A 12,568-nucleotide genomic window follows, 5' to 3' on the forward strand; every position below is an offset into this window, starting at 1 on the left:
GCTGAGGTGTTTCAAGGCAGGGAGGGGGGAAGAAGGAGTTTAGAGCCTATGTAGTTAGACTTTGAAAGCAGGCACATAATTTTTCTATTTCCCTTAGTATATAGCACTGCCCATGGTAAGTAGGTACTTAATAGATGCTTGATCTTAAAAGTATGTGTAAATTTTTGAGGGTGTCCCAGAGAGAAGACCATACACCTGAAGAACCTAGAATGACATTTATGGTCTGGCTAGACAAGAAGATTATAGGACTTAGAAATGGAAAGCATATTACAGACCATTTAATGCAACCCTCTCATCCTAAAGATGAAGCATCTAGGCCCAGATAATGTACGGGGATGGGAGCAGAGGCAGCAAGTGGGAGCTAATGTGTGCTAGGCTCCTGTGTGTGCTGGGGACTAGACAGCAAGGACTGATGTTGAGGGAAGGGAACCTCACATTGAGGAATTCCACAGGTTTGGTGACGTTGAATTTGTCCATCGTGGTGATGATGATGGCAGGTGTGGTAAGGAAGAACAGGAGGATAAAGAGCACCACGTTGATGATCAGGCATCGCAGCCACCAGGTGAAGCCACGGATGGAGAGATTCTCCCTGTATATACATGTGTGGTGGAGATGGAGGGGCAGAGTGTCAGGCCCGAGTCCACTCTCTTCCCTCTCTGCAGTTCCTTGCCCTGTTGTCCCACATTCAATTGCAGGGGGTCTGACTTGGCAGACTCCATCCGTCCTCACCTCATCACCCTCTTCGCCTCCCCTGACCCTGCCTCTTTAGCAGAAACCCCCCACACGCACCCAACCCTCTTCTCTCACCAGTAGATGTTCTGAGGGTCAGGGGCAAAAGAGACAGTCCAATTGTTGATGTTCAGGGAATCACTGCAGGACGAGCTTCGAGGCTCCCCTTGACATGTACAGCCTTGCCAATTACACGCATTAAAGTCCTTTAGGATCCTATGGAGGGGGAAAGGTGGATAGAATATGTAATTTAGGAGTAGGGAGATGACACCAGAAAAGAAAGCACTGGTCACTGAGAGAAAAAGAGAAGGGGCTACAAGTGGGGGGAAGATGAGGACACTGGGGGAAACAAGACAGAGCTGGAGGGGCATTGGAAGAGAGGCCCCCAGAACACATAATATGTAGATGGGATGGTGTCTTGAGGGGCTGGTGGTGGGACTGAGAGGTTTGAAGGGCAGCAGGCTGTCGCCCCAGGACTTACAGGGCAGCGATGCTCTCATTGTGGAAGGTCACAAAAGCCATGCCCAGTGGCTTCTGGTTCACTTTCTCCTGTTCCTGCTTATATTCTTCTTTTAGTTTCTGCTCCAGCTGTGTGTAGTACTGGATGGCTTCCACCTGTGGTGGAGGGAAAGTGTTCAGGGAGAAGAGAGGTTCAGGGCTCTGCATGAAAAACAGGCACTCTTGATGTCGGGTGGGGGAAGAGATGAGAGGGACTACGGAAAAAAAGAAGGCCCTCTTTTCACAGAAAACAGCCCTCTCAGGCAGACATTGCAAGTATCATTGCTCCTACTTTACAGATAAGGCAACTGAGGCTCAGAGATGTCAGGCAGCTTGCCTATGGTCACCCACTTAATAAGTGGCAGAACCAAGCCTTGAACCTGTGTCTTACGATGTCAGTATTCTTTCAGTTACACATTGAACTCTCTCTCTTGTCCCTCTCCTATACTGAGTCTTTTGGATGCTGCAGGGAGGGGAAGGTTATTGGAGTACACAAAGGTGGTTATGTCTGTTTTTCTGTTGGCATCCATAGGAACAAGTGTGGCAAGGGAGCCTGGGCCTCTGTACACACATCTGTGTATGGCCCCTAGCAGTTTCCCTTCCCCTTTGGTGCTGCCCAGCTCCTTCCCTCTCCCCTCTGCCCGACCTTGCCTACCTCTTCACAGCCTCGAACAGCACAGCAGCAGAGATGCCCACAAGGCTTGGGGTTGATCATAGTAGGGACATTCTCTCTAGCCCGCAGGTTACTGAAATATATCCTCCCTCGCTCCGCCTCCTTTCTGTGGGACCCAAGAAAAAAAACTACCCATCAATGATGTGGCAGGGTGAGGGGGGCTCCATGACTTTTCACTCTATTACTTCCCATCTCTGAGGGTTCTTTGTCCAGTCTACGCGTGGGGGAGCTCATTTGACTTTGAAGGTCACTGGAGCCCTTGAGAAGTCCTCCTCCCTATTTACCTGCCTCTGGACAGGGTTATACAGACAGACAGAGGGAAAGGGAACATGTCTTCTTTAGCGCCTTTCAAGAAAGGAGACAATCACGGTCTTCTTAGCACATACCTTGACTCTCTACATGTCAACTCTCAAAGTCTTTCTGATATCTAGTCTGAATTCTTTTTTTTTTCTTAAAGCAATCGGGGTTAAGTAACTTGCTCAAGGTTACACAGCCAGTTATTTCTGGGTGTGGTGCTGAGTATATGAGCCCGGATTTGATCCCCAGGTCATCCCGACACTGGAGCCAGTGCTCTTACTTGCTGAGCCACCTGGCCGCCCCTAAGCAATTGGGGTTAAGTAACTTGCTCAAGGTTACACGGCCAGGTGTTTCTGAGTGGGTGCTAAGTGTCTGAGCCTAGATTCGATCCCCACGTCATCCCAACACTGGAGCCAGTGCTCTTACTTGCTGTGCTACCTGGCCGCCCCTACTCTGAATTCTTTAAGCTACACCCTCAGCTTGTTTTCTTCTAAGATGTTCTGCCCTTAGAATGGACAGGTAAATGGGGACACCACTTTTCCTATGGCCCTCCCTCAGAGGAAATACTTACCTCTGATCTTCCAGGGACATCAGTTTGGCAACATTGTAACAAGGCCGGGCTTCAAGCACGGTGCAGTTAGGATACGCCTCCCTACAACATAGTCCCCCATCACCATCTGTGAGGATCATAGCCCTCCACCAATGTACCCAATGTTTCTCCCCCTCCTCCTTGCCCATTCAGTCACACACAGTTCATGCCCATGCAGTTCAACTGCCAGAGGTAGGAAAGGCAGGTGAGGCCCCAGCAGGTGCAGAAAGGACAGCAGGGTTGACTCACTCAAAGTGCTTCTTGATATTTTCTGATTCTGCATACTTGGAGATGCCATTGATGAAAAGGGTGCGCTTCACCTGGGGGGGGGGAAGGGGGACGTAGAGGAAGGTGGTTCACTCTGCTGGAGTAACTATATTTAACTATATTTCCAAGGGTGGTAGAATCCTCAGAATAGGAGGTACAGAATCCAGGTGAGGCCTGAGGCCAGAGAAGGGCCCAGAGAACAGTGTATGGTGGTGGGGGTGGGTGGTATTAAGGTAGGAGGGAAAAGATGGGATCATATTGGTAGCAAAGAATTTGAAGACTAACAAGAGATCTGGATTGGAAATAGTGTCACCCTATCTGTCTCTTATTTCACAAGGGTTTTCATGAAGAGATGGTGTTTGTTAAATGAGGTAGACATGGGGAGAGAGAATAGGAAGGGCTAAGAAAAAAACAACATGAAAAAGGAAGAGGATGCTGCAGATTTGTGAGGAAGCAGAAGATGAAGGGGGGAACGTGGAAAAGACAGAGAAAAGAAAAGGACAAAAAAGGACGAAAAGGAAGGAGAAAGTAGGACAAGAGGTGATTAGAGATGAAGAACAAAAAAAATTGGTGTGGATGTGATGCTGGGGAATGGGAGCTGAACATCAGGTGTGTTGATATGGGGTTGGCATAAGTCTCCAATTTCTGCTTACCATGTCGTCTTCTTTATAGCGCATTTTGGAGGTATGTCTTCGCATGGTATACACAGTGAGTAGTAGGTATAGAAAGGCGAAAGAGGTGTGCAGCCATAGCAGGTTGTTACTGCAAAAGAAAAGGGGATCTGAGGGAGATCTCTAGCTGGGAGCATAAACCCTGTTCCTATAGTATCAATCTCTCACCCAGTCAATGCATTAAATACTTTACTTTGGGATCTCTATGTTTCTGACTCTCTCAAAAGGTTTATGAATTGACCCTGTCTCTCCTCTAATCAAGTCCTAGACTCTAAATTCACTGTCTAAAAGGTCCATTACTGGTGTAGGGCCCTATCACCTTATACTTAAGACTGTGGCAGTCTCTTGCCACTCTGGTTCACCCTTCACTCTTCTATCACAATGATCTTCCTCAAGTGCAGGTCTGACCATGCCACCCCTCCTGTTTAACAAATTCCAGTGGCTCCCTCTGGAGCACCTGCAGGATCACATATAAAATTGTTTGGCTTTTAAAGCCTTTCCCACTTTGCCAGTCTTCTTACCCTTTATTCCTCTCTGGCTTCAATGAGCCAGTATATTGGCCTCCTGGCTTTTCCTTTCACACTGCACTCCATCTCCTGGCTCTGGGCATTTTCCCTGGGTTGTCCCCCAGACCTGGAATTCTTTCTTTCCTGGTTTCTGCTTTCTGGCTTCCCTAGTTTCCTTAAAGTTTCAGTTCAAATCCTATCTTCTGCAGGAATTCTTTCCCTTTAATGTCTTTCTTCTAAGATTATCTCTAGCTTAATCTGTCTGTATTTTGTTCATATATTGTTTCCTCCATTAGACTGTGAGCTCCTTGAGAGCAGGGACTATTCTTTGACTTTCTTTGTATTTCCAGTGCTCAGAGGAATGCCTGATACACACTAGGCATTTAATAAATGCTTGTTCATGTGACATCCCCCAAGAGGTAGCCTGGTGTAGTAAAGAGTCCTAGAGTGAGTCAAGAGACTTGGGGGCTGGAGGCCTGACTCCATCATTTACCTATTGTCTGACCTTGAACAAAATCCCTTTACCTACCTGCATCACAGTTATGTTTGTAAAATGGGGAAAATATTTGTACTATGTTCCCTACAGGTTTGTTGTGAGTGTTTCTGGAGAACTCCCTTAACTCCAGAGCCCAACATGTTCCAGGTTAAGCAGTCTCTTCTGATGCAGTTTAAGGCCATCTCCTCTCCATGGTTCTTCCTCTAGCACACATCCTATAATCTCTACTCTTGCTCCACTCCCCACTTTTGTTCCCAACCTCTTCTTCTCTTTACTGAGCAACCTTAACTTTTTCCTGCCGTCTGATTATGTCCTACTCCCACCAATGCTTCTCCTTACCTGGTTGTATTCTTTCCCTGTCCCCAGGTTACCATCCACCCACCTGCCTCCGCACCCCCTCACCTCCCAGCTCCATACTAGTGTACATCTTTCCTTTTGGTTGGTTTCCCCTATCCTCACCTTGAGTCTAGGTTGGCAATGGTGGTTCTCCCAAAGCTGTAGGGGTTGTTTTCTTGGGATAAAAGGAGAGAGAGAAGAGGGACAGGAAGATGTGAGCATCAGGAAATGGCCCATCTCCTGCTGCCCAGTGCTTGGCACACAGTAAGAGTTTAATAAACATTTTTATTCATTCATCATTCATTCATTCGTTCATTGTTCATTCATTCAAGTCACTCCCCTCCCCTACTTTCCCCCCATTGTCCAGCAGATTCCTTGAGAAATTGATAGGAAGCACACCTTCCCCCCACTGACCAAGCAGGTTCCCTGAGAAGTTGACAGGAAGCACAATGCCCACGGAGAGAACACCTGCGACCGCAAGCAGCCCAATGATGTGCCGCTGGAATGTCAGGTAGTGCACTGCATCAGCCCCACACTTGTCCAAAATCTCCTCATCCCTGGGGAGCAGGATTAGAAAAGGAAGGGAAGTAGGAGATGGAAAAGGACACAGAATCAAAATTAATGGAGGGGGGAAGGGCAATGGCCATTCCCTTCTCCTAACCCCTGACCTTCACACCTATATTTTTACAACTTTTAGACTAGGAAATATCACCCCCTGGCCTCCCTTCTTTCTCTCTGAAAAGAGATGTAGGATGGAAGGAAGGCTTAGAGGGTGTGAGGATGTGTGTACACATGTGTATTGTGCATGTGTGTGTGTGTATTGAAAGAGAGGAATACAGTAGGAAGGAAAAAGAAGTAGGAATAGAAAAGAAGGATGAATAAGAAAAAAAGAGAATGATGAGGGAAGAAAGAGGTATATGTTGATGTTACCTCAAATACCCTGGTCCTTCTAGGTCATCCACTCTTCTCAATTCCCATGATCTATATTTTCTTCATTTAACTTTAATTAACCACAAGGACCAGACTTCAGATCTCATCATTACTCATATTACATCACCTCTATGGAATAATTTCCTATCTTTCCATCTCACTCTTGCTAAAATTATCCTTTGTCTCCACTGAGACCTCTAGTCTCTCTACACAAACCCTGTTCAATGAGCTTGGCCCTGGCCTCACTTTTCTCTCTTCAGTCATGATCCTATAACTAGCTACTTCAGCTACATACTCTTCTGCTTTTTTTGGAGGGGGAAGGTAGGGCAATTGGGGTTAAGTGACTTGTCCAAGGTCACACAGCTAGGGTTTTTTTTGGTGTGTGTTAACTGAGGCTGGATTTGAACTCAGGTCCTCCTGACTATAGGGCCGGTGCTCTATCCATTGTGCCACTCAGCTGCCCCTAACTACACACTCTTCTATGTGACTCTTAGTACATCTCACCAAATCACACACTGGAGTTACTTTTAACATAGAAGCCTCTTCTGATCTGTTGTCTGTCCTGCCATACAGGTGTCACTTGGGCCCTCACTACTGCAAGGCAAGTCTTCTTTCTTACTTGTAGTGGTTGTTCCAAGCAACTGGTTTCAGGTCATTCCTTCCTTCCTCTCCCCCTTCTTCCCTCTCTATGGAGGGCCTTGCCTCCTACTTAACTGAGAAAAATCAAGGTCATGTCTCACCCACTCTCTTTTCTCTGTATACCATTCTCTCTTCTCTATTTTTTAGTTTAGCCTCCTCTGGTGCTTTGGTCAAGCCCTGTAACTGTGCCCTTGATTACTTTTCCTCTGCAAGCTTGTCCTTTACCCATCCCCCCCATAATTTCCTCTAGTCTCTCATCTCAAGGCCACAGCCAAAGGCTGGGGAAGATCATCTACCCTGGCTGCCTCCTGCAGTGCTTTCCTTCTCTGGTTTCCTCGACACTGCTCCCTTCTATCTGACGCCCCCTTTTTAGTACATGCTAAATGAATGAGTCCTTTGTTGGATCATCATCCACGTCCTACCCTCTAGGTGTGAGTGTCCTGAAAGGCTTTGTCTTGGGCTCTTTTCTCTTCTTTTTCTATACATTTTTACCCTTGGAAATCTCATCAGCTTTCATGAGTTTAATTATCACTTGTATCCAGGTGGCTCCTCCACCTTACCACCCTCTCCCACAAATATGTATGCAAATGACCCCCAAATCTCAACCCTAACTTCTCTTGGAATCAAATCCCAAATTTTCAGCTACTTAGTGGACATTTACACCTGGAAGTACTTCAAACCTCAAATTCAACATGTCCAAAACAGACCTCATCATCCTCATACTCTCCTCCATAGCCTCACATATTCCAAACTCCCCTATTTCTGTTGAATGTACCACCATCCTTTTAATCGTCTTGTTGATTCTAACTTTACAATATCTCTTGCATCAATTACTTTTCTCTCACTCACAGAGACTCTAATCCTTTATGGACTTTATGGCCTTATCACCCTTCACCTGAACTATTGCAAAATGACCTCACTGCTTCTAGTCCCTCTGATCTCCAATCCATCTTCCACACGGCTGCCTAAATAATTTTCCTAAGGCACAGGTATGAGTATGTCACTCCCCTGCTCTAAATACTCTAGTAACTTTCAGGGCCTAGACAGGATGGGGCAAATAGAACAGACACTTAATAAATGTTTGCTGGTTGCCTTTAGAATAAAATGCAAACTTAAATCTGCATTTAAGGCCTTTATTTTATACTACCGCCTCCTTTACTCACTCTATATTCCAGACTAAGTGATCCATTCCCTGTGCTTTGAACTTGCCATTCCATCACCGAATCTTCCAAAGGTTATTTCCCATGGATGAAAAGCATTCCTTCTTTCCCTCCAACTCTCCAAAGATTGAGTTTCCTTCAAGGCTTCCTACATGAGGCCTTTTCTGATCTCCCCAGTTATTCATATTCCTCAAATTACCCTGTATTTACTTATTTGTGCATTGCACATCTTATATTCCTCCTAGTAGAATGTAAGCTCCTTGAGGGCAGGGGCCAATGCCTAGTAAAGTGCCTTACAGAAATAATGTACTTAATAAATGCTTGATAAATTGACTTTAGAAAACAGGAAGAATAGACAGGAATGGGGAATGTAAAGCAAGGGGAGTAGGGCAGAGGAAAAAAAAATGATGATGATGATGATAAAGACAGGTGGTATCACTACGGTACATTAGGATTTGCAAAGGAGAGGAGCAAGAAAGTCTGGAAGGGCGGTTAGGTGGCACAGTGAATAGAGCACCAGCCCTCGAGTCAGGAGGACCTGAGTTCAAATCTGGTTTCAGATACTTAACACTTACTAGCCATGTGACCCTAGGCAAGTCACTTAACTCCAATTGCCCTGCTGTCCCCCTGCAAATAAAAAAAGTCTGGAAAGGAAACAGTGAACAGAGAACATGGGGCAGAAGAGAAAGAGGAGCAGCATAAAAGAGACGGGGTGATGAACAAGAGTTCCAGTGATTCCATCTTCCCGCTTCCTTTTTGCTCATTCTCCCAGGACTCTTGTTTAGGTCTGTACCCATCTCACCTGGACTCTCATTAACAGCTTCCTAGCTGGCCTCTTGGTCTCCCATCTCTCTCTTCTTTCCAATTCACCCAACACACAGACAACAGAGTAATCTTCCTAAGATCTGATTAGGTCACTCTCCTGATCCTAAACCCCTCCAGTGAGGCTCCTTATTACTTCTGTGATAAAATCCAAATGTCCTGACCCAACACTTAAGTCACACTATAGCCTGGTTCCTGTCGACTTTTTCAGCTTCATTTCATATTACTATACTTCTCCCTCTGTGCTCACTATTCTGGCCCACAGTGGGCTACTAGCTGTTTCCCAAGTGTCATCTCTCCCTCTAAGACATCCTCAGCGGCTGGAGTATGCTCCCCTCTGTACCCATCTTTCATAATTTTTCTCTTCCTTCAAAGTGAATTCAGGTACCTCCTATCCCTGTGAAGTCTCCCCTGACCCTCCAGGTAAAGGTGCTTTCCTTACTCCCATTTTCCTGAAATATATCAACTGGCTTTGTTTTATATTGTGGTCCTATCACACCTACCTTGCGTGTGCTTTTGGCAGGGAGCCTTTGTATGACCACTGTGTATAGTTTGAACACAGCAGGTGAAGAAAGAAGGTGGGAGAATGGGAGCAGAGTGGGGAGAGAGCAGAGACATGCAAAGGGAAGAGGAAGAGAAATGAAGAGGAAAGAAGAAGGCAGTAACGGAGAGTGAAGGAGACAATAATTTCACTAGGGACGGGAGAAAGAAGAGAAGGTACCTTGGGGTGTCAGAAAGAGGCTCTGTCCTTTGGCTGGGGGATAGGGGGGAACGAGCTAACCTCAAGAAGACGTTTAACACTGCCTGACCGGCTGTTCTCTCTCTGCACTTTTGACTCTGTCTGCCAGGTGAGCTTGTCTGATTTCTGGATGCATGATCCTGCCAGCTGAGTAACTGCTCCTGCCAGCTGATTGCTTCCTTCTTCCAGCTGATGACATCCTCCTGCCAGCTAAAGGCCTGCTCTTCCCAGCGTAAGTTTCCGTCCTGCCTGCTGGAGTCTCGCCTCTTCCTACTGAGGAGTTGTTCCTCCCTATTGGCTAGCAACTCCTGCCACAGGGGTATGGACTCTGCAAAGCTACACACTGGCTTCTGCCAGAAGAGCAGCGTTTTCTGCCTCAACACTCGTCCCTGCCAGCCAGGCAGGAGGTTCTCCCTGCTGTGCATTGGCCCATAACAGCTGGGCAGTAGGTCCTCCCTGATGGGAGGAAGGTACTGCCTTCTGAGCAGCAACTCTGTGCTTCTGGGTAGCTGCTCTTGCCTGCTGGGCACTTGCTCCTCCCTGCTGGGCATTTGCTCCTGCCTGCTGGGCACTCGCTCTTGACTGCTGGGCATTTGTTCCTGCCTGCTGGGCACTTGCTCCTGCCCACTGGGCACTCGCTCCTGCCTGCTGGGCACTCGCTCCTGCCCGCTGGGCACTCGCTCCTGCCCGCTGGGCACTCGCTCTTGACTGCTGGGCATTTGCTCCTGCCTGCTGGGCACTTGCTCCTGCCTGCTGATAAATATGGAACTGTTCTACTTAACTGTCCTACCATTTTGGCCAGACAGACCTGATGGCTGGGAGGGAGACCTAGATGACAGGATGAGCCGCTGATGGTACTGGGTGGGAGGAGAGAGACAGGGATAAAAGTTAATTCCTCTCCTAGATGATGCCCAGTGAGTTCTAGGAAGGGTCAGGCTAGAGACTTCAAAGGCTCTAGCTTTGAAACTTTGGACATTGGCTGAGAACTGTTGAGATAAGGGTTTGGGGAACCTGAGGCCCCCTTTATACTTACTTTATCCTGAAGATTGCTGTCAGCCAGGAGCAGAAACCCTGTTTTGGAGGAGAGGGAGGGACAGAACAAAAAGAGATATGTCAACCTGGAGCTGGTTTCCAACCAACCTCGAAAGCAACTTTGGCTCTTCCCCTGATCTTTCACCTTCTGCTCCTTCCCCCCTGCACCTTATTCTATCTACTCTTACCAAGGTACTTCAGTTGACTTTCCATTATCTTGAGATTAGTTTCCACTCTGGACACTATCTAGTCCTTCTGACTCCACATTTCCTAGATCTGCTCCTCTAGCAAAAAGGGCTATGGAGAAAGTCTTAAGGTTCTCTCTGGTACTTATTTTCTCAAAAGGCCTGACAGAGGAGTGGCTAGACTAAGATGGAGATTTAGTTTCAATCCTCATGCTCCATCTATGCCCTTCTCCTTCTAATTTCCCAGAATAATGCCTTTCTAAAGCTAATAGACTCTTCATTTCCAACCTCTGCCCTTCGGCTCATTTTCCACTGGGAGGCTGATTCACTGTTCTTCTCTGCAGCATCATTCTCATTGTCTTCACAAGTTTCATCCCTGATGCTTCACAAACACACTCAAGAGCTTCCCTATACAAAAAATCCAAACAACCCAAATCTTCCCTTGGTTCTGCTATGCCTATGAACCTCTTTTTTCACTGCTGAGCCATAGAGTGGTCTACATCTGAAATCCCCATTTCCTCCCCTATAAATGAACTTCTGCCTCCACTGTTGAATTCTGAATTGCCAAACCCAATGTCCTTTTCTCATTTCACATTCTTCTTGATATTTCCGCAGCATGTGACACCATTGAACATCCCTTCCTTCCAGTTTCTTTGATAGACCCTTCTGTCTACTCCCTTGATGTAGTCATTCCCCAAAGGCCTTTGTCTTCTTTTCTCTTTTTACCCTTTCTTCTCTTAGCCATCTTATATAATCCCATATTACCTTCATGCAGATGATCTTTTCATCTACAAAACTAAATCTCAATATATCTGGACAAACAAGAACCTTAAATTCATGTCCAAAACTGAACTTACCATATTTCCTCCCAAGCATGTTCTTCCTTGTACAGAATCCCATTATTTTCTCTCTTACCCAGGCTCAAAAGAACAAGGTTGTTTTTTACTCCATCTTCTTCAATATCTAACTACTACATCTAGCCAATGCTACCTTAGCAATAGCATTTCTATCTGCCCCGTCTTTCCACTTTCACAATCTTAGTAAAGCTTCACATGATCACTTGATGGGCTCATTCCATGAAGATTCCTAATTAAATCTTCCACTGTCAGTTTCTCCCCACCTATAATCCACCCTACGCATTAAGTTTTCTAAAGAACAGCTCTGGTTACATCACTCCTAGGCTTAAAAAACTTTGGGTTCCTACCACGTACTGAATATAAGCTAAACTCTCCAGGGAAGCATTGCCCTACACAGGCTGTCTTTCCAGTCTTCACCCAATCTATGCTCCACTCAAATTAGTTTCTTTTATGTTCCCTAAATCTATTTCATCTGTTCATATCACTCCTTATGCCTGAAAGTCCCCAGGCATTCTTACCTATCCTTTAAGACACAATTAAAATGCTGTGTCCTCCAGAAAGCCTTCCTTCCCTCCATCTGCAGTGGTACCTCCAATGGCACGACTGTTGGTATCTCTCAAACTCTGACTCCACTGAGTCAGAGCTCTAATGGGTATCCCCACCTTTTGAGCAGGGACCAGAACTTATTTAAATATGTAGTTGATTTGACACCTAGCACAGAGCTTTTCTTGAATGTTTGATTGAATGTGGTCAAAGTTAGATTTTGATGCAATTGATGTTTCTTAGGGGTCTGGAAGTAAAAAGAAAGGGGATCTGAGTGGGTTTGGATCCCATAATGAATAGTAAAAGAGTTATTTAAAGTAAAGGGGCTGAGGCCATTGGGAGTCTGGGTTAAATATCTAATTCTCTTCCTAAGAGAAAGGTTTCTTGGGATCCCCATGATTGACACTAACAAAAATCTGTGACACTGCTGAAAAGAACACAGCTGTTCTATCGGGCCAAGAAGCAGTTTTCAGCTAGTACTGAGGACCTGCTGAATCTCCTCTTCACCTCCCTTACCCTGGCATAACATATGCTAGGAACAGTAGGATGAAGGTTCTAAGAACAGAATCTTTCTCTAGGGTCAGACCCTGGTGCAGGGG

The 12,568-nt window shown here is 46.1% G+C and overlaps 1 protein-coding gene across 4 annotated transcripts in view; it reads right to left on the reverse strand.

Moving 5' to 3' along the window:
* Positions 1-12,568, reverse strand: part of TMEM63B (transmembrane protein 63B) — a 42,756-nt gene that overhangs the window by 7,738 nt on the left and 22,450 nt on the right. For 2 of the 4 annotated variants that reach the window (XM_069065872.1, XM_069065870.1), the window contains 10 exons: positions 10,386-10,423; positions 5,477-5,619; positions 5,186-5,237; positions 3,707-3,815; positions 3,036-3,106; positions 2,769-2,849; positions 1,883-2,006; positions 1,211-1,344; positions 808-945; positions 436-589 (listed from right to left, as the gene is read on the reverse strand). In XM_069065872.1, coding sequence (XP_068921973.1) covers positions 436-589; positions 808-945; positions 1,211-1,344; positions 1,883-2,006; positions 2,769-2,849; positions 3,036-3,106; positions 3,707-3,815; positions 5,186-5,237; positions 5,477-5,619; positions 10,386-10,423 — 1,044 coding nt within the window. Of the gene's footprint in view, positions 1-435; positions 590-807; positions 946-1,210; positions 1,345-1,882; positions 2,007-2,768; positions 2,850-3,035; positions 3,107-3,706; positions 3,816-5,185; positions 5,238-5,461; positions 5,620-10,385; positions 10,424-12,568 lie in introns of all 4 variants that reach the window. The other 2 variants (XM_069065871.1, XM_069065869.1) reach the window with 1 other exon arrangement.

The sequence above is a fragment of the Petaurus breviceps genome, unplaced genomic scaffold (genome assembly GCF_028583685.1).
Source record: "Petaurus breviceps papuanus isolate PSGF00001 unplaced genomic scaffold, PetGlider_PUasm1.0 90701, whole genome shotgun sequence".
Taxonomy (NCBI): Eukaryota; Metazoa; Chordata; class Mammalia; order Diprotodontia; family Petauridae; genus Petaurus; species Petaurus breviceps.